Source organism: Salmo salar, chromosome 28 (genome assembly GCF_965601325.2).
Source record: "Salmo salar chromosome 28, fSalSal1, whole genome shotgun sequence".
NCBI classification, from domain to species: Eukaryota; Metazoa; Chordata; class Actinopteri; order Salmoniformes; family Salmonidae; genus Salmo; species Salmo salar.
The window spans coordinates 43,206,765-43,229,258 of record NC_138318.1 but is presented as its reverse complement, the minus strand read 5'-3'; the positions used below and the strand labels follow the sequence as shown (position 1 = coordinate 43,229,258).

The window sequence follows — 22,494 nt, the reverse complement described above, 5'->3', positions numbered from 1 at the left end:
ATAGGCACATACAGGTGACATGGGTCACGTCTACCTGAGTTAGGCAGCCAGCCGAGTCAACCAATACGTCCCAAATGCCACTCTATTCCCTACAGAGTGCTCTGCTTTTGGTAAAAAGTAGTGTACTATGTAAGGACTATCGCCCTGGTCAAAAGTAGTGCACTATGGAGGGAATAGGGTGGCATTTGGGACGTAATAAATCAGACAGGTGTAAAGTCTACTGTAGATTACCAGAGAGGTGTAAAGTCTACTTTAGATTACCAGAGAGGTGTAAAGTCTACTTTAGATTACCAGACAGGTGTAAAGTCTACTGTAGATTACCAGAGAGGTGTAAAGTCTACTTTAGATTACCAGAGAGGTGTAAAGTCTACTTTAGATTACCAGACAGGTGTAAAGTCTACTTTAGATTACCAGACAGGTGTAAAGTCTACTTTAGATTACCAGACAGGTGTAAAGTCTACTTTAGATTACCAGAGAGGTGTAAAGTCTACTTTAGATTACCAGACAGGTGTAAAGTCTACTTTAGATTACCAGAGAGGTGTAAAGTCTACTTTAGATTACCAGACAGGTGTAAAGTCTACTTTAGATTACCAGACAGGTGTAAAGTCTACTGTAGATAGTGATAGAGGAAAGACCCAGCCTCACACACACAATAATGCCTTCACAACACTTTTTGAACTTTATTGAAAAATACTAAATTAAGAGTGACATTTTGCATGCTGTAACTTGACGAACTTCAGATTGGGATTGACCGGCACAGCGGAGATTGTGACGACGCTGATCAGATTCAGAACAAACAACAAACAGCAATGAACGTTTGGGATGAGACAACAGGTGACAGCAAATACCAAACGCATTATCCAGAACAACATCAGATGTCACCACAGAACAATAACCACAGAACAATAACAAACCAGGGTATAACGTTGTGGAACGTTCAGATAGAAATGTACTTTGTAGAAGAAAAAACATGCCTCTTGAACATCTAAAAAAAGGAATCATCTCATCTTTATACATTTCTATCTGCAAAGTTCCACAACATTTTGCCTAGTGAACATGGCCCTGACTGCATAACAGGGGTTTCCCCTAGCTACAGACCACGCCCATCATTTAACCCTAGCCCTTTCCAGATCATTACACCCCACCCCCATCGCTAGGCCACTCCCTCGTCCTGGTCCATCATGGCTGTCCTGCTGGAGAACACGTCAGCCAGCATGTGTTTGGGGATCTCTGACCCCCGCACCTTCAGGGTATAGCAGGCATCCTCCACCTTGGACAGACTCTGTCTCAGCGTGTGCAGCTTCTTACTGACCTGGGATAGATCAATTCATTAAATCAGTCAGTCAGTCAGCCAATCAATCAATCAGTCAGTCAGTCAGCCAATCAGTCAGTCAATCAATCAATAAATCAATCACAAAATGTGCTGCCCCAGCCCCAGCCACCCACACAAAGAGCAGCTTCTCACTGACCTGGGATAGAGCAATTCATTAAATCATTCAATCAATCAGTCAGTCAATCAGTCAATCAGCCAATCAATCAATCAGCCAATCAATCAAGTCAGTCAGTCAGTCAATCAATCAATAAATCAATCACAAAATGTACTGCCCCAGCCCCAGCCACCCACACACAGAGTGAGCAGCTTCTCACTGACCTCATAAGGACCAGTGTTACCGATGTAGGAGAAACCATCGTGGATCTGACGCAGGAACATGGACACCTGGGATAAAGCAATCAGATGGATTTATAAAGCACTTTCTACATGAGGAGTTGTCACAGTGTTTTACAGCGACAACATTATCTAGATCCAGTCTGTCTGTCTGTCAGTCCAATTCATTAATTAAGTGTTTTTACCTCAGTAGTTGTCACAGTGTTTTTACCTCAGTAGTTGTCACAGTGTTTTTACCTCAGTAGTTGTCACAGTGTTTTTACAAAAGTCTGGTAACTTTACCAAAATTCCCAGAAATCCTTCTTGGATTATTCCCGGATTTCCCGCTTATTCCCTCCTGAGTCCGGGAATGCTCTAACTGGAATTTCTGGGAAAAAAATATTTTGCAACCCTAACAGAGATGCAGGAAGATGCTAACCTGGAAGGGCGTGTCCATGTCCCCGTTCCCCACGCTGCTGATGCACATCCTCATCAGCTCACCTGTCAGGTCGGCCACGCCCAACAGGTAGTCTGTAGGGGTCACCTGAAAGGTCAGCACTTGGGGGGTTCCCATTGGCTGCTGGCCCTCTGGGGTGTCCTATAGGTCAGAGGTGAGCCACGGTTAGTTAGTGACTATACTTTCACGTTCCTTATCATTATTCTGTCAGTAGTACCATGCAGTCTGGTGTCCCTGAGGAACACTATGATACACTGACTGACTGTAGAGAGGAAAGAGCAAGCAGCAGATCATCTTGATATTGAGTAACAATAACTTGGCTAGATACACAATAACTTGGTCTAGATACACAATAACTTGGTCTAGATACACAATAACTTGGTCTAGATACACAATAACTTGGTCTAGATACACAATAACTTGGTCTAGATACACAATAACTTGGCTAGATACACAATAACTTGGCTAAATATACAATAACTTGGCTAGATACACAATAACTTGGCTAAATATACAATAACTTGGCTAGATACACAATAACTTGGCTAGATACACAATAACTTGGCTAAATATACAATAACTTGGCTAGATACACAATAACTTGGCTAGATACACAATAAATTGGCTAAATATACAATAACTTGACTAGATACACAATAACTTGGCTAAATATACAATAACTTGGCTAGATACACAATAACTTGGCTAGATACACAATAACTTGGCTAAATATACAATAACTTGGCTAGATACACAATAACTTGGCTAAATATACAATAACTTGGCTAAATATACAATAACTTGGCTAAATATACAATAACTTGGTCTAGATACACCATAACTTTGCTAGATACACAATAACTTGGCTAAATATACAATAACTTGGCTAGATACAAAATCATTTGGGCTCCCAAGTGGCGCAGCGGTCTAAGGCACTGCATCTCAGTGCTTGAGTCGTCACTACAGACACCCTGGTTCGATTCCAGGCTGTATCACAACCGGCCTTGATTAGGAGTCCCATTGGGCGGCGCACAATTGACCCAACGTCGTCCGGGTTTGGCCAGTGTAGGCCGTCATTGCAAATAAGAATTTGTTCTTAACAGACTTGCTTAGTTAAACAAAGGTAAAATATATATATATATATATATATATAAAAAAAAAATATATATATATATATATATATATATATATATATATATATATATATATATATATATATATATATATATATATATATATATATATATATATATATACACACACATTTTTTTTAATATACGCAATAACTTAGCTATATACACAATAATGATTTTTAAATTTAAAAAATATATAGAATTTTCTAAACATACAATATACTTGCTGTGAAGCCGCTCAACAACTACATCCTACCAGTCATCCAACAGATTCCCATTCAGAGAGACACACAGAAGCATCCAGGGTTAATAACTACATCCTACCAGTCATCCAACAGATTCCCATTCAGAGAGACACACAGAAGCATCCAGGGTTAATAACTACATCCTACCAGTCATCCAACAGATTCCCATTCAGAGAGACACCCAGAAGCATCCAGGGTTAATAACTACATCCTACCAGTCATCCAACAGATTCCCATTCAGAGAGACACCCAGAAGCATCCAGGGTTAATAACTACATCCTACCAGTCATCCAACAGATTCCCATTCAGAGCGACTCACAGAAGCATCCAGGGTCAATGCTCTGCTCAAGGGCACGTTGACAGATCTCCCACCAGGCCAAAAAACGTGAACCCTGAACCCTACAGGATCCCCCCCACAGTTCCCCAATAGCTGCTCCCTCAACCCTCCAAGATCCCCCCACAGTTCCCCAATAGCTGCTCCCTCAACCCTCCAAGATCCCCCCCACAGTTCCCCAATAGCTGCTCCCTCAACCCTCCAAGATCCCCCCACAGTTCCCCAATAGCTGCTCCCTCAACCCTCCAAGATCCCCCCCACAGTTCCCCAATAGCTGCTCCCTCAACCCTCCAAGATCCCCCCACAGTTCCCCAATAGCTGCTCCCTCAACCCTCCAAGATCCCCCCCACAGTTCCCCAATAGCTGCTCCCTCAACCCTCCAAGATCCCCCCACAGTTCCCCAATAGCTGCTCCCTCAACCCTCCAAGATCCCCCCCACAATGCACCAACAACCAAGAGAATGAACTGAAGAGAGACAGAAGAAAACAGCAAAACACAAAAAAAATGAAAAAAATACATTTAAAACAAAGGACATCAAGGACAACTGAAATCATAACAGCAATGCCAACTGTATATGTTTGTGTGCATGTCTGGCACTATTACATGTATGTGTGTGTTCTTGTATGTGTTCATTTGAATTATTATTATTATTTTTTCACCTTTATTTAACCAGGTAGGCCAGTTGAGAACAAGTCCTTTATTTAACCAGGTAGGCCAGTTGAGAACAAGTCCTTTATTTAACCAGGTAGGCCAGTTGAGAACAAGTTCTCGTTTACAACTGCGACCTGGCCAAGATAAAGCAAAGCAGTGCGACAGAAACAACAACACAGAGTTACAAATAAACAAACGTACAGTCAATAATACTATAGAAAAATGTATATACAGTGTGTGCAAATGTAGGGAGGTAAGGCAATAAATAGGCCATTGAGGCGAAATAATTACAATTTAGCATTAATACTGGAGTGATAGATGTGCAGATGATGATGTGCAAGTAGAGATACTGGGGTGCAAAATAGCAAGACGGTTAGTAATGAGGTAGTTGGGTGGGCTATTTCCAGATGGGCTGTGTACAGGTATAGTGATCGGTATGCTGCTCTGACAGCTGGTGCTTAAAGTTAGAGAGGGAAATATGAGTCTCCAGCTTCAGTGATTTTTGCAATTCGTTCCAGCCATTGGCAGCAGAGAACTGGAAGGTGAGACGGCCAAAGGAGGAATTGGCTTTGGGGGTGACCAGAGAGATATACCTGCTGGAGAGCGTGCTACAGGTGGGTGCTGCTATGGTGACCAGTGAGCTGAGATAAGGCGGAGCTTTACCTAGCAGAGACTTGTAGATGACCTGGAGCCAGTGGGTTTGGCGACGAGTATGAAGCGAGGGCCAGCCAACGAGAGCGTACAGGTCGCAGTGGTGGATAGTAAATGGGGCTTTGGTGACAAAACGGATGGCACTGTGATAGACTACATCTAATTTGTGACATCATTGATATATACAGAGAATAGAGTTCAGCCATAATATTTGTTCTATCTTTTCAGGGGGATGAAATTGAAATTGTAGCCGGCTCTGCAATGCTTGTTTGAAAAAGACAGACTTTGAAAAAAAGTATCATTTTCAATTAATAGAAAATGAGGCAATCTGCAAAGGCAAAAAGGTCATTAAACAATGGATGAGCTTTTCTTAGTAATCTGAGAACCATTTGGGGTTCAAGTAAAACTTTGAATAAATGAAGCTTTTAGAGATTTAGTTTAGTGGTTTAGTGCATTTATATTTAATAATCTCAACCCACCCAGTTCATATTCATTACCGCATGCCATTTGCACTGTATATAGACTTTCTTTTTGTTCTACTGTATTATTGACTGTATGTTTGTTTTACTCCATGTGTAACTCTGTGTTGTTGTTTGTGTCGCACTGCCATGCTTTATCTTGGCCAGGTCGCAGTTGTAAATGAGAACTTGTTCTCAACTTGCCTACCTGGTTAAATAAGGGTGAAATAAAAATAAATGTATATATATATATAGGTTAGGGTTATATATATATATATATATAAATACCTGGTTAAATAAAGGGTTATATATAAAATATATAAATACCTGGTTAAATAAAGGGTTATATATATAATATATAAATACCTGGTTAAATAAAGGGTTATATATATAATATATATATAAATACCTGGTTAAATAAAGGGTTATATATATAATATATAAATACCTGGTTAAATAAAGGGTTATATATATATAATATATAAATACCTGGTTAAATAAAGGGTTATATATATAATATATAAATACCTGGTTAAATAAAGGGTTATATATATAATATATAAATACCTGGTTAAATAAAATGTAATTAAATTAAAAAAAACCTAGATAGGCACATTTTATTTTGTCTGGTTTAGCGTCCCAGATAAAGCAAAATATTTTGTTGAAAAACGAATCACCAGGAGTAGGCAGCGCCTATAAACTTGGTTATATACATGGGGTACCCGTACTGAGTCGTTGTGCAGGGCAGGAGGTAATTGAGGTAGATACAGTGCCTTCTGAAAGTATTCAGACCCCTTGACTTTTTCCACATTTTGTTACGTTACAGACTTATTCTAAAATGGATTAAATAATCCCCCCCCCCCCCCCTCATTCAATAGGGAGCTTGGAGTTTGCCAAAAGGCACCTAAAGGACTCTCAGACCATGATAAACAAGACTCTCTGGTCTGATGAAACCAAGATGGAACTCTTTGGCCTGAATGCCAAGCGTCACGTCTGGAGGAAACCTGGCACCATCCCTACGGTGAAGCATGGTGGTGGCAGCATCTTGCTGTGGGGATTTTTTCCAGAGGCAGGGACTGGGAAACTAGTCAGGATTGAGGGAAAGATTAATAGAGCAATGTACGAAGAGATCCTTGATGAAAACCTGCTCCAGAGCGCTCAGGACCTCAGACTAGGGTGAACATTCACCTTCACCTTCCAACAGGACAACGACCCTAAGCACACAGCCAAGACAACGCAGGAGTGGCTTCAGGACAAGTCTCTCAATGTCCTTGAGTGGCCCAGCCAGGGCCCGGACTTGAACCCGATCGAAAGTCTGGAGAGACCTGAAAATAACTGTGCAGCGACGCTCCCCATCCAACCTGACAGAGCTTGAGAGGATCTGCAGAGAAGAATAGGAGAAACTCCCCAAATACAGGTGTGCCAAGCTTGTAGCGTCATACCCAAGAAGAATCAAGGCTGTAATCGCTGCCCAAGGTGCTTCAACAAAGTACTGAGTAAAGGGTCTGAATACTTATGTAAATGTGATTGTCATTATGGTGTATTGTGTGGACATTTAATCCATCTACCTGAACCACATGTATTGGTAGAGTAACCTGATTAGGTCGTCCACCAACGGTGTTCAGAATGACAGAAATCACATCTAGTTTATGGTAATTCATCTTAACAGAACACGCCACTGAGAGGCCTATCCGAATTCCGATGAGCATTTTGAAGATGTTAGCAGCGTGTCCAGGGGAAGCTTTCCCTAAAGTACATCGAATAGCTTACTCCTTTCTATACATAAATAAATCAAAATCATTCAAAATAGGCTACACCAGAAAGCCTGATTTGGCCACAGAGGATCATTAGCTAAAAAAACAACAACCTATGGATTTGTGCAGCAAATACAAATTGATGATTGTTGAGTTGTGGCTTTCAGTGAAAAGCAGAGAGACCCAGCCAGGTATATCGCAATATTTAATAATACAATCAAGGAAAAACTGTTTGGAAAGCAAAATAAAGAGAAGAGAATGAAAAGACTCCTGTCTTTTAATTATCAAATTCTTCCAGGTCCCAGACAGTTGACCTAAACCCTTCAATGGATTCTTCCAGGTTAATTCTGAAATCCATCTATATAACACAACACAGCGATAACCTTCACCCTCCCAACTGTCGCACCTCATATAGTCAATTCTCTACACCAGTGGTTCCCAAAGTTTTTATAGTCCCATACCCCTTCAAACATTCAACCTCCAGCTGTACCCCCTCTAACACCAGGGTCAGCGCACTCTCAAATGTTGTTTTTTGCCATCATTATAAGCCAAGGCGGGATACTCTGAGTGCAGCCCTATCCAGAAATCTGGCAGTGGCTTCTGATTAAATTCAATTTTCACAGGACCACTTGTTGCAATTTCGATGAGGCTCTCTTGTTCAGATATCGGTAAGTGGACTGGAGGCAGGGCATGAAAGGGAGAACAAATCCAGTTGTTTGTGTCGTCCGTTTGGGGAAAGTACCTGCGTAACTGTACACCCAGCTCACTCAGGTGCTTCGCTTTGACAATGTTCCCGTAAGCTTGAGTTCATTTGCACAAAAAAATCATACAATGATGGAAAGACCTGTGTGTTGTCCTTGTTAATGCAGACAGAGAAGAGCTCCAACTTAATCATAGCCTCAATTTTGTCCCACACATTGAATATAGTTGAGGAGTCCCTGTAATCCTAGATTCAGATCATTCAGGTGAGAAGAAACATCCCCCGGATAGGCCAGTCGTGTGAGAAACTCGTCATCATGCAAGCGGTCAGACAAGTGAAAATGATGGTCAGTAAAGAAAACTTTAAGCTTGTCTCTAAATTTAAAAAAAACGTGTCAATACTTTGCCCCTTGATAACCAGCGCACTTCTGTATGTTGTAAAAGCATTGCATGGTCGCTGCCCCATATCATTGCATAATGCAATAAATACACGAGAGTTCAGGAGGCTTGCTTTAACAAAGTTCACTGTAGTGTCCAAAACGTCTTTCAAGCTGTCAGGCATTCCCTTGGCAGCAAGAGCCTCTCGGTGGATGCTGCAGTGTACCCAAGTGGTGTCAGGAGCAACTGCTTGCAGGCGCGTTACCACCCCAATATGTCTCCCAGTCATGGCTTTTACACCATCAGTACAGATACCAACACATCTTGACCACCAAAGACCATTTGATGTCACAAAGCTGTCCAGTACTTAAAAAAAATATCCTCTCATGTTGTCCTGGTTTCCAGTGGTTTGCAGAAGAGGATGTCTTCCTTAATTGACCCCCCATTAACGTAACAGACATATACCAGGAGCTGTGCCAGGCCCGCCACGTCTGTTGACTCATCCAGCTATAACGCATAGAATTCACTGGCTTGTATGCAAAGCAGTAATTGTTTCAAAACATCTCCTGCCATGTCACTGATGCGTCGTGAAACAGTGTTGTTTGATGAAGACATTGTCTGTATAGTTGTTTTGGGGCCTTTTCCCCCCAGCATTGTCCCAGCCGTATCCGCGGCAGCAGGAAGAATTAAGTCCTCCACAATAGTACGGGACTTGCCTGTCCTCGCCACTCGGTAGCTCACCATAGAAGACGCTTCGAGCCCCTTCTGATTAATGATATCTGCTGCTTTTATAACGTCTTACGTCTCGAAAGTCGTCTTGCTCAAAAAAGAGTGAAGTTTTCCCACGAGAGAGTAACGCTTAATGTGATTGGATGTTAATTATTTCACTAGGTTACCTGTATGTGACATATTTCACTGAACACTAGATGTTTTAATTTTATTTTTTGGCAGTGAAACGAGGCGACTCGGACAAGAAAGAAAACTCACCCAAATGTATAGCCTCGTTGGAAAATATAAATAAACTGTTTGAATTTTTTATTTTTTTTCAAGAAAACCACTTGAATGAGTAGGTGATGTAAAACTATTAACCGGGAATGTACCTCCACCAGAAGGACATGAGTTATACAGTTACATTTTTAGTCATTTAGCAGACGCTCTTATCCAGAGCGACTTACAGTAGTGAATGCATACATTTTTCATACTGGTCCCCCATGGGAATCGAACCCCTGGCATTGCAAGTGCCATGCTCTACCAAGCGAGCCACACAGGACCAGCACCAGTAGTAGCTAAATCCGGGATAACCGTTGGAAGTAATGTGCATGGCCAACCATATCCAGACACTATATCAGGCTATTGGTATGCAGCTAGCATTCTATGATTCATCATCATGGTTCTTCCATGTCTATTCACTCAGTGCAATGTTACTCAATGTTCTTCTCTCTGACATAAGGGTCAGCTAATATCAAGAATTGTGATATGATCCAATCCACCTTTATTGTAACATGTTCATACCTCAGGCTCCTTGATGAAGACCAGCTTGGTGTTAATCTCCTCCAGGCTGATGAGAGTACGATGTCTGATGAAGTGATGGAACGACACAGCCTCCACATACTCCTGGATACCTGAGGGAGGGAACAATGATCATTGACTACATAAAATGTATCCACTGGAACGCGCCCACTGACTGTCCATCCCTGGCTAAACTAAACACAATAGGACATCAAAAGGTTCTACAGTCTAAAGCCAGCAGCCCTCCAGGTTCTAGAGTCTAAAGCCAGCAGCCCTCCAGGTTCTAGAGTCTAAAGCCAGCAGCCCTCCAGGTTCTAGAGTCTAAAGCCAGCAGCCCTCCAGGTTCTAGAGTCTAAAGCCAGCAGCCCTCCAGGTTCTAGAGTCTAAAGCCAGCAGCCCTCCAGGTTCTAGAGTCTAAAGCCAGCAGCCCTCCAGGTCCTAGAGTCTAAAGCCAGCAGCCCTCCAGGTTCTAGAGTCTAAAGCCAGCAGCCCTCCAGGTTCTAGAGTCTAAAGCCAGCAGCCCTCCAGGTTCTAGAGTCTAAAGCCAGCAGCCCTCCAGGTTCTAGAGTCTAAAGCCAGCAGCCCTCCAGGTTCTAGAGTCTAAAGCCAGCAGCCCTCCAGGTTCTAGAGTCTAAAGCCAGCAGCCCTCCAGGTCCTAGAGTCTAAAGCCAGCAGCCCTCCAGGTCCTAGAGTCTAAAGCCAGCAGCCCTCCAGGTTCTAGAGTCTAAAGCCAGCAGCCCTCCAGGTTCTAGAGTCTAAAGCCAGCAGCCCTCCAGGTCCTAGAGTCTAAAGCCAGCAGCCCTCCAGGTTCTAGAGTCTAAAGCCAGCAGCCCTCCAGGTCCTAGAGTCTAAAGCCAGCAGCCCTCCAGGTCCTAGAGTCTAAAGCCAGCAGCCCTCCAGATTCTAGAGTCTAAAGCCAGCAGCCCTCCAGGTCCTAGAGTCTAAAGCCAGCAGCCCTCCAGGTTCTAGAGTCTAAAGCCAGCAGCCCTCCAGGTCCTAGAGTCTAAAGCCAGCAGCCCTCCAGGTCCTAGAGTCTAAAGCCAGCAGCCCTCCAGGTCCTAGAGTCTAAAGCCAGCAGCCCTCCAGGTTCTAGAGTCTAAAGCCAGCAGCCCTCCAGGTCCTAGAGTCTAAAGCCAGCAGCCCTCCAGGTTCTAGAGTCTAAAGCCAGCAGCCCTCCAGGTTCTAGAGTCTAAAGCCAGCAGCCCTCCAGGTCCTAGAGTCTAAAGCCAGCAGCCCTCCAGGTCCTAGAGTCTAAAGCCAGCAGCCCTCCAGGTTCTAGAGTCTAAAGCCAGCAGCCCTCCAGTCCCTACTAAACAGGAACTACAACACAATCATTAACCTTGGAACAGAACCACTACCAGAACCACAGAGGAATGACATGATGAATAAGATCAAACAATACCTGAAGGAAACGTTGAGGGAAGCCCATTGGAACGAGCTGAGAGGGGAAATTAACCTGAAGGAAACGTTGAGGGAAGCCCATTGGAACGAGCTGAGAGGGGAAATTAACCTGAAGGAAACGTTGAGGGAAGCCCATTGGAACGAGCTGAGAGGGGAAATTAACCTGAAGGAAACGTTGAGGGAAGCCCATTGGAACGAGCTGAGAGGGGAAATTAACCTGAAGGAAACGTTGAGGGAAGCCCATTGGAACGAGCTGAGAGGGGAAATTAACCTGAAGGAAACGTTGAGGGAAGCCCATTGGAACAAGCTGAGAGGGGAAATTAACCTGAAGGAAACGTTGAGGGAAGCCCATTGGAACGAGCTGAGAGGGAAAATTAACCTGAAGGAAACGTTGAGGGAAGCCCATTGGAACGAGCTGAGAGGGAAAATTAACCTGAAGGAAACGTTGAGGGAAGCCCATTGGAACGAGCTGAGAGGGGAAATTAACCTGAAGGAAACGTTGAGGGAAGCCCATTGGAACGAGCTGAGAGGGGAAATTAACCTGAAGGAAACGTTGAGGGAAGCCCATTGGAACGAGCTGAGAGGGGAAATTAACCTGAAGGAAACATTGAGGGAAGCCCATTGGAACGAGCTGAGAGGGGAAATTAACCTGAAGGAAACGTTGAGGGAAGCCCATTGGAATGAGCTGAGAGGGGAAATTAACCTGAAGGAAACGTTGAGGGAAGCCCATTGGAACGAGCTGAGAGGGGAAATTAACCTGAAGGAAACGTTGAGGGAAGCCCATTGGAACGATGTGAGAGGGGAAATTAACCTGAAGGAAACGTTGAGGGAAGCCCATTGGAACGAGCTGAGAGGGGAAATTAACCTGAAGGAAACGTTGAGGGAAGCCCATTGGAACGATGTGAGCAAGACCTTTAAACAGGTCAATATTCACAAGGCCACTGGGCCAGACGGATTACCAGGACATGTACTCAGAGCATGCATGGACCAACTGAAGTGTCTTCACTGACATTTTCAACCTCTCCCTGACCGAGTCTGTAATATCAACGTGTTTCAAGCAGACCACCATAGTGCCTGTGCGCAAAGGTAACCTGCCTAAACGACTACCAGTTGCCATGAAGTGCTTTGAAAGGCTGGTCATGGCTCACATCAACACCATCATCCCAGAAACCCTAGACACACTCCAATTCGCATACCGCCCCAAGGTATCCACAGATGACGCAATCTCTATTGCACTCCACACTGCCCTTTCCAGACTGGACAAAAGGAACCACTATGTCAGAATGCTGTTCATTGACTACAGCTCAGCGTTCAACACCACAGTGCCCACAAAGCGCATCACTAAGCTAAGGACACAGGGACTAAACTCCTCCCTCGCCCAAGTCTGAGGTCCAGAGCGCTCTGGAGCAGGTTTTCATCAAGGATCTCTGTACTTTGCTCCGTTCATCTTTGCCTCGATCCTAACTAGTCTCCCAGTCCCTGCTGTTGAAAAACATCCCCACAGCATGATGCTGCCACCACCATGCTTCACCGTAGGGATGGTGCCAGGTTTCCTCCAATGATGCATACATGTTTTGGTACCCTTCCCCAGATCTGTGCCTCAACAAAATCTTGTCTCGTAGCTCTACGGACAATTCCTTCGACCTCATGGCTTGGTTTTTGCTCTGACATCCACTGTCAACTGTGGGACCTTATATAGACAGGTGTGTGCCTTTCCAAATCATGTCCAATCAATTGAATTTATCACAGCTGGACTCCAAACAAGTTGTAGAAACATCTCAAGGATGCCTCATAGCAAAGGGTCTGAATACTTAAGTTAATAAATGTGCAAAAATTTCTAAAAACCTTTTTTCGCTTTGTAATTATGTGGTATTGTGTGTAGATTGCTGACAATTTTTATTTATTTAATCCATTTTAGAAAAAGGCTGTAACGTAACAAAATGTGGAAAAAGTAAAGTGGTCTGAATACTTTCTGAAGGCACTGTAGGTAATGGATGCTCCATTGTCAAATTCGTGTTGATGAGAGGAACCACTTGAAGCCATTGAGTCTGCCTGACATGGTATAGGTTAGAGTAGGAATGATAGGGTAGGGCAAGGCTGACAGGGTATAGCGTAGAGTAGGAATGATAGGGTAGGGCAAGGCTGACAGGGTATAGCGTAGAGTAGGAATGATAGGGTAGGGCAAGGCTGATATGGTATAGGTTAGAGTAGGAATGATAGGGTAGGGCAAGGCTGACAGGGTATAGCATAGAGTAGGAATGATAGGGTAGGGCAAGGCTGATATGGTATAGGTTAGAGTAGGAATGATAGGGTAGGGCAAGGCTGACAGGGTATAGGGTAGGGTTAGATGTAGGGTAGGGCAAGGCTGACAGGGTAGAGTGTAGAGTAGGAATGATAGGGTAGGGAAAGGCTGACAGGGTATAGGGTAGGGTTAGATGTAGGGTAGGGCAAGGCTGACAGGGTAGAGTGTAGAGTAGGAATGATAGGGTAGGGAAAGGCTGACAGGGTATAGCGTAGAGTAGGAATTATAGGGTAGGGCAAGGCTGACAGGGTATAGCGTAGAGTAGGAATTATAGGGTAGGGGAAAGCTGACAGGGTATAGGGTAGGGTTAGATGTAGGGTAGGACAAGGCTGACAGGGTAGAGTGTAGAGTAGGAATGATAGGGTAGGGAAAGGCTGACAGGGTATAGGGTAGAGTAGGAATGATAGGGTAGGGAAAAGCTGACAGGGTATAGGGTAGGGTAGGTAAAGGCTGACAGAGTAGGGTAGGTAAAGGCTGACAGAGTATAGGGTAGGGTTAGATGGTAGGGTAGGGGGTAGGCTGACAGAGTAGGGTATGACTGACAGAGTAGGGTAGGAAAAGGCTGACAGAGTATAGGGTAGGGTTAGATGGTAGGGTAGGGGGTAGGCTGACAGAGTAGGGTATGACTGACAGAGTAGGGTAGGAAAAGGCTGACAGAGTAGGGTAGGAAAAGGCTGACAGTAGGGTAGTAAAAGGCTGACAGAGTAGGGTAGGGTAGGGCTGACAGAGTAGGGTAGGGTAGGGCTGACAGAGTAGGGTAGGGTAGGGCTGACAGAGTAGGGTAGGGTAGGGCTGACAGTAGGGTAGTAAAAGGCTGACAGAGTAGGGTAGAGTGGGGCTGACAGAGTAGGGTATGACTGACAGAGTAGGGTAGGAAAAGGCTGACAGAGTAGGGTAGGAAAAGGCTGACAGAGTAGGATAGGAAAAGGCTGACAGTAGGGTAGTAAAAGGCTGACAGAGTAGGGTAGGGTAGGGCTGACAGAGTAGGGTAGGTAAAGGCTGACAGAGTAGGGTAGGGTAGGGCTCACAGAGTAGGGTAGGGTAGGGCTGACAGAGTAGGCTAGGTAAAGGCTGACAGAGTAGGGTAGGGTAGGGCTCACAGAGTAGGGTAGTGTGGGGCTGACAGAGTAGGGTAGGAAAAGGCTGACAGAGTAGGGTAGGTAAAGGCTGACAGAGTAGGGTAGGAATGACAGGAAATAGGGTAGTGTTTGTCCATTACACGAAATCCAAATAAAAATCTATTTAAATGACAGGTTGTAACGCAACAAAATAGGAAAAATGCCAAGGGGGATGAATACTTTAGCAAGGCACCGTATGATATGAGTAATGTAAAATGTGTAAACATTATTAAAGTGGCATTATTTAAAGTGGCATTGTTTAAAGTGACATTGTTTAAAGTGACTAGTGATCCATTTATTAAAGTGATTGGGTCTCAATGTAGGTAGCAGCAGTTAGTGGTGGCTGTTTATCAGTCTGATGGTCTAGAGATAGAAGCTGTTTATCAGTCTGATGGCCTGGAGATAGAAGCTGTTTAACAGTCTGATGGTCTGGAGATAGAAGCTGTTTATCAGTCTGATGGTCTGGAGATAGAAGCTGTTTATCAGTCTGATGGTCTGGAGATAGAAGCTGTTTAACAGTCTGATGGCCTGGAGATAGAAGCTGTTTATCAGTCTGATGGCCTGGAGATAGAAGCTGTTTAACAGTCTGATGGTCTGGAGATAGAAGCTGTTTATCAGTCTGATGGCCTGGAGATAGAAGCTGTTTAACAGTCTGATGGCCTGGAGATAGAAGCTGTTTAACAGTCTGATGGCCTGGAGATAGAAGCTGTTTACCAGTCTGATGGCCTGGAGATAGAAGCTGTTTAACAGTCTGATGGCCTGGAGATAGAAGCTGTTTACCAGTCTGATGGCCTGGAGATAGAAGCTGTTTACCAGTCTGATGGCCTGGAGATAGAAGCTGTTTAACAGTCTGATGGCCTGGAGATAGAAGCTGTTTACCAGTCTGATGGCCTGGAGATAGAAGCTGTTTATCAGTCTGATGGCCTGGAGATAGAAGCTGTTTATCAGTCTGATGGCCTGGAGATAGAAGCTGTTTATCAGTCTGATGGCACCGTATGTGCAGCGTTATGGTCTGGAGATAGAAGCTGTTTATCAGTCTGATGGCCTGGAGATAGAAGCTGTTTATCAGTCTGATGGTCTGGAGATAGAAGCTGTTTAACAGTCTGATGGTCTGGAGATAGAAGCTGTTTAACAGTCTGATGGTCTGGAGATAGAAGCTGTTTACCAGTCTGATGGTCTGGAGATAGAAGCTGTTTAACAGTCTGATGGCCTGGAGATAGAAGCTGTTTAACAGTCTGATGGTCTGGAGATAGAAGCTGTTTACCAGTCTGATGGTCTGGAGATAGAAGCTGTTTACCAGTCTGATGGTCTGGAGATAGAAGCTGTTTAACAGTCTGATGGTCTGGAGATAGAAGCTGTTTAACAGTCTGATGGCCTGGAGATAGAAGCTGTTTAACAGTCTGATGGTCTGGAGATAGAAGCTGTTTACCAGTCTGATGGTCTGGAGATAGAAGCTGTTTACCAGTCTGATGGTCTGGAGATAGAAGCTGTTTAACAGTCTGATGGTCTGGAGATAGAAGCTGTTTAACAGTCTGATGGCCTGGAGATAGAAGCTGTTTACCAGTCTGATGGCCTGGAGATAGAAGCTGTTTAACAGTCTGATGGCCTGGAGATAGAAGCTGTTTACCAGTCTGATGGCCTGGAGATAGAAGCTGTTTACCAGTCTGATGGCCTGGAGATAGAAGCTGTTTAACAGTCTGATGGCCTGGAGATAGAAGCTGTTTACCAGTCTGATGGCCTGGAGATAGAAGCTGTTTATCAGTCTGATGGCCTGGAGATAGAAGCTGTTTATCAGTCTGATGGCCTGGAGATAGAAGCTGTTTATCAGTCTGATGGCACCGTATGTGCAGCGTTATGGTCTGGAGATAGAAGCTGTTTATCAGTCTGATGGCCTGGAGATAGAAGCTGTTTATCAGTCTGATGGTCTGGAGATAGAAGCTGTTTAACAGTCTGATGGTCTGGAGATAGAAGCTGTTTAACAGTCTGATGGTCTGGAGATAGAAGCTGTTTACCAGTCTGATGGTCTGGAGATAGAAGCTGTTTAACAGTCTGATGGCCTGGAGATAGAAGCTGTTTAACAGTCTGATGGTCTGGAGATAGAAGCTGTTTACCAGTCTGATGGTCTGGAGATAGAAGCTGTTTACCAGTCTGATGGTCTGGAGATAGAAGCTGTTTAACAGTCTGATGGTCTGGAGATAGAAGCTGTTTAACAGTCTGATGGCCTGGAGATAGAAGCTGTTTAACAGTCTGATGGCCTGGAGATAGAAGCTGTTTAACAGTCTGATGGTCTGGAGATAGAAGCTGTTTACCAGTCTGATGGTCTGGAGATAGAAGCTGTTTACCAGTCTGATGGTCTGGAGATAGAAGCTGTTTAACAGTCTGATGGTCTGGAGATAGAAGCTGTTTATCAGTCTGATGGCCTGGAGATAGAAGCTGTTTAACAGTCTGATGGTCTGGAGATAGAAGCTGTTTAACAGTCTGATGGCCTGGAGATAGAAGCTGTTTATCAGTCTGATGGTCTGGAGATAGAAGCTGTTTAACAGTCTGATGGCCTGGAGATAGAAGCTGTTTAACAGTCTGATGGCCTGGAGATAGAAGCTGTTTAACAGTCTGATGGCCTTGAGATAGAAGCTGTTTAACAGTCTGATGGCCTGGAGATAGAAGCTGTTTAACAGTCTGATGGCCTGGAGATAGAAGCTGTTTATCAGTCTGATGGTCTGGAGATAGAAGCTGTTTAACAGTCTGATGGTCTGGAGATAGAAGCTGTTTAACAGTCTGATGGTCTGGAGATAGAAGCTGTTTACCAGTCTGATGGTCTGGAGATAGAAGCTGTTTAACAGTCTGATGGCCTGGAGATAGAAGCTGTTTAACAGTCTGATGGTCTGGAGATAGAAGCTGTTTACCAGTCTGATGGTCTGGAGATAGAAGCTGTTTACCAGTCTGATGGTCTGGAGATAGAAGCTGTTTAACAGTCTGATGGCACCGTATGTGCAGCGTTATGCAAGGCACTGTATGAGAGATAGAAGCTAGAAGAGATAGAAGCTGTTTATCAGTCTGATGGCCTGGAGATAGAAGCTGTTTAACAGTCTGATGGCCTGGAGATAGAAGCTGTTTAACAGTCTGATGGCCTGGAGATAGAAGCTGTTTAACAGTCTGATGGCCTGGAGATAGAAGCTGTTTATCAGTCTGATGGCCTGGAGATAGAAGCTGTTTACCAGTCTGATGGCCTGGAGATAGAAGCTGTTTAACAGTCTGATGGCCTGGAGATAGAAGCTGTTTAACAGTCTGATGGCCTGGAGATAGAAGCTGTTTAACAGTCTGATGGTCTGGAGATAGAAGCTGTTTAACAGTCCGATGGCCTTGAGATAGAAGCTGTTTAACAGTCTGATGGTCTGGAGATAGAAGCTGTTTAACAGTCTGATGGCCTGGAGATAGAAGCTGTTTATCAGTCTGATGGCCTTGAGATAGAAGCTGTTTAACAGTCTGATGGTCTGGAGATAGAAGCTGTTTAACAGTCTGATGGCCTGGAGATAGAAGCTGTTTACCAGTCTGATGGCCTGGAGATAGAAGCTGTTTATCAGTCTGATGGTCTGGAGATAGAAGCTGTTTATCAGTCTGATGGCCTGGAGATAGAAGCTGTTTACCAGTCTGATGGCCTGGAGATAGAAGCTGTTTATCAGTCTGATGGCCTGGAGATAGAAGCTGTTTATCAGTCTGATGGTCTGGAGATAGAAGCTGTTTAACAGTCTGATGGCCTGGAGATAGAAGCTGTTTATCAGTCTGATGGCCTGGAGATAGAAGCTGTTTATCAGTCTGATGGTCTGGAGATAGAAGCTGTTTAACAGTCTGATGGCCTGGAGATAGAAGCTGTTTATCAGTCTGATGGCCTGGAGATAGAAGCTGTTTACCAGTCTGATGGCCTGGAGATAGAAGCTGTTTACCAGTCTGATGGCCTGGAGATAGAAGCTGTTTAACAGTCTGATGGCCTGGAGATAGAAGCTGTTTATCAGTCTGATGGCCTGGAGATAGAAGCTGTTTATCAGTCTGATGGCCTGGAGATAGAAGCTGTTTATCAGTCTGATGGCCTGGAGATAGAAGCTGTTTATCAGTCTGATGGCCTGGAGATAGAAGCTGTTTATCAGTCTGATGGCCTGGAGATAGAAGCTGTTTATCAGTCTGATGGTCTGGAGATAGAAGCTGTTTAACAGTCTGATGGCCTGGAGATAGAAGCTGTTTATCAGTCTGATGGCCTGGAGATAGAAGCTGTTTATCAGTCTGATGGCCTGGAGATAGAAGCTGTTTATCAGTCTGATGGCCTGGAGATAGAAGCTGTTTAACAGTCTGATGGCCTGGAGATAGAAGCTGTTTATCAGTCTGATGGCCTGGAGATAGAAGCTGTTTAACAGTCTGATGGCCTGGAGATAGAAGCTGTTTAACAGTCTGATGGTCTGGAGATAGAAGCTGTTTACCAGTCTGATGGTCTGGAGATAGAAGCTGTTTACCAGTCTGATGGTCTGGAGATAGAAGCTGTTTAACAGTCTGATGGTCTGGAGATAGAAGCTGTTTATCAGTCTGATGGCCTGGAGATAGAAGCTGTTTAACAGTCTGATGGTCTGGAGATAGAAGCTGTTTAACAGTCTGATGGTCTGGAGATAGAAGCTGTTTAACAGTCTGATGGTCTGGAGATAGAAGCTGTTTACCAGTCTGATGGTCTGGAGATAGAAGCTGTTTAACAGTCTGATGGCCTGGAGATAGAAGCTGTTTAACAGTCTGATGGTCTGGAGATAGAAGCTGTTTACCAGTCTGATGGTCTGGAGATAGAAGCTGTTTACCAGTCTGATGGTCTGGAGATAGAAGCTGTTTAACAGTCTGATGGCACCGTATGTGCAGCGTTATGCAAGGCACTGTATGAGAGATAGAAGCTAGAAGAGATAGAAGCTGTTTATCAGTCTGATGGCCTGGAGATAGAAGCTGTTTAACAGTCTGATGGCCTGGAGATAGAAGCTGTTTAACAGTCTGATGGCCTGGAGATAGAAGCTGTTTAACAGTCTGATGGCCTGGAGATAGAAGCTGTTTATCAGTCTGATGGCCTGGAGATAGAAGCTGTTTACCAGTCTGATGGCCTGGAGATAGAAGCTGTTTAACAGTCTGATGGCCTGGAGATAGAAGCTGTTTAACAGTCTGATGGCCTGGAGATAGAAGCTGTTTAACAGTCTGATGGTCTGGAGATAGAAGCTGTTTAACAGTCCGATGGCCTTGAGATAGAAGCTGTTTAACAGTCTGATGGTCTGGAGATAGAAGCTGTTTAACAGTCTGATGGCCTGGAGATAGAAGCTGTTTATCAGTCTGATGGCCTTGAGATAGAAGCTGTTTAACAGTCTGATGGTCTGGAGATAGAAGCTGTTTATCAGTCTGATGGCCTGGAGATAGAAGCTGTTTACCAGTCTGATGGCCTGGAGATAGAAGCTGTTTATCAGTCTGATGGCCTGGAGATAGAAGCTGTTTATCAGTCTGATGGTCTGGAGATAGAAGCTGTTTAACAGTCTGATGGCCTGGAGATAGAAGCTGTTTATCAGTCTGATGGCCTGGAGATAGAAGCTGTTTATCAGTCTGATGGTCTGGAGATAGAAGCTGTTTAACAGTCTGATGGCCTGGAGATAGAAGCTGTTTACCAGTCTGATGGCCTGGAGATAGAAGCTGTTTAACAGTCTGATGGCCTGGAGATAGAAGCTGTTTATCAGTCTGATGGCCTGGAGATAGAAGCTGTTTATCAGTCTGATGGCCTGGAGATAGAAGCTGTTTATCAGTCTGATGGCCTGGAGATAGAAGCTGTTTATCAGTCTGATGGCCTGGAGATAGAAGCTGTTTATCAGTCTGATGGCCTGGAGATAGAAGCTGTTTATCAGTCTGATGGCCTGGAGATAGAAGCTGTTTAACAGTCTGATGGCCTGGAGATAGAAGCTGTTTATCAGTCTGATGGCCTGGAGATAGAAGCTGTTTACCAGTCTGATGGCCTGGAGATAGAAGCTGTTTAACAGTCTGATGGCCTGGAGATAGAAGCTGTTTATCAGTCTGATGGCCTGGAGATAGAAGCTGTTTATCAGTCTGATGGCCTGGAGATAGAAGCTGTTTAACAGTCTGATGGCCTGGAGATAGAAGCTGTTTAACAGTCTGATGGCCTGGAGATAGAAGCTGTTTAACAGTCTGATGGCCTGGAGATAGAAGCTGTTTATCAGTCTGATGGCCTTGAGATAGAAGCTGTTTAACAGTCTGATGGCCTGGAGATAGAAGCTGTTTAACAGTCTGATGGCCTGGAGATAGAAGCTGTTTAACAGTCTGATGGCCTGGAGATAGAAGCTGTTTACCAGTCTGATGGTCTGGAGATAGAAGCTGTTTAACAGTCTGATGGCCTGGAGATAGAAGCTGTTTAACAGTCTGATGGCCTGGAGATAGAAGCTGTTTATCAGTCTGATGGCCTGGAGATAGAAGCTGTTTATCAGTCTGATGGCCTGGAGATAGAAGCTGTTTAACAGTCTGATGGCCTGGAGATAGAAGCTGTTTAACAGTCTGATGGCCTGGAGATAGAAGCTGTTTAACAGTCTGATGGTCTGGAGATAGAAGCTGTTTAACAGTCTGATGGCCTGGAGATAGAAGCTGTTTATCAGTCTGATGGCCTGGAGATAGAAGCTGTTTATCAGTCTGATGGCACCGTATGTGCAGCGTTATGCAAGGCACTGTATGTGCAGCGTTATGCAAGGCACTGTATCTGCAGCGTTATGCAAGGCACTGTATGTGCAGCGTTATGCAAGGCACTGTATGTGCAGCGTTATGCAAGGCACTGTATGTGCAGCGTTATGCAAGGCACTGTATGTGCAGCGTTATGCAAGGCACTGTATGTGCAGCGTTATGCAAGGCACTGTATGTGCAGCGTTATGCAAGGCACTGTATGTGCAGCGTTATGCAAGGCACTGTATACCTGCGACCAAAAACAAGCTACATATGGACAGTACCAACATTGTTTTGCTAATTATTTGGTCTCTTAACAGAAAAATCTGCAGAGCTGGGATGGTTGTATCCCCCATACATATGGCATAACAGACTATTGGTTGCAAGAATTTTATATAATAATTTAAATTGAAAACATTCGAAGATTTTGAATCCAGCGTTGTTTTCCGTATCAACCATGTGCCATGGAATCGGTACATCGAAAATCTCTTCCCAACTATTTTGCAATCTATATGGAACAGCTGTCAATTTTTTTGTCCTTTAATGCAACTGGAATATCATTTTCTTTAACCAATTTTGGTCTTTAATGCCGAGAGACTAGTTCCTTTCTTATTCCCCCTTCCACTTGCGTCTTCTATTTTTGTGGTAATGCTGCAATTAGTTGGTTGTAATATCGGCATGTGTGACATAACTCCATCAGTCCTATTTATGATAGAATTTACAAAGATTATACCTTTTTTAAACAATTAGTATATTTGAGTTTAACCACAATATTTGTTATATTATTTGTTCTGTCTTTTCTGGTGGATTAAACTGAAATTGCCACTAACTTTCTACCGCTTGTTTTAAAAATAGGTTGTAATCTGAAAAAAGGCCATTCTTAAACATGGGTGAGATATTTTACTGCTAGAGAACCAGTTTGGATTTAAGTATAACTTTTGTATGAGTGAAGCTTTGGTGAGAGGTCTAATGCTTTAACATGTAATAATTTCTGCCCTCTGAATTCGTATTCATTATATAAATAGGCCCATTT

The 22,494-nt window shown here is 44.0% G+C and overlaps 1 protein-coding gene across 5 annotated transcripts in view; it reads right to left on the bottom strand.

Moving 5' to 3' along the window:
* Positions 1-656: 656 nt before the first annotated feature.
* tsnax (translin-associated factor X) overlaps positions 657-22,494 on the bottom strand; it is a 47,211-nt gene continuing 25,373 nt past the window's right edge. For 4 of the 5 annotated variants that reach the window (XM_082970345.1, XM_082970342.1, XM_082970343.1 and 1 more), the window contains exons 5-8: positions 9,918-10,027; positions 2,085-2,243; positions 1,652-1,717; positions 657-1,312 (exon numbers count right to left, since the gene is read on the bottom strand). In XM_082970345.1, the coding sequence (XP_082826471.1) occupies positions 1,154-1,312; positions 1,652-1,717; positions 2,085-2,243; positions 9,918-10,027 (494 nt within the window). In that variant the 3' untranslated portion in view covers positions 657-1,153. 5 annotated transcript variants of the gene reach the window in all.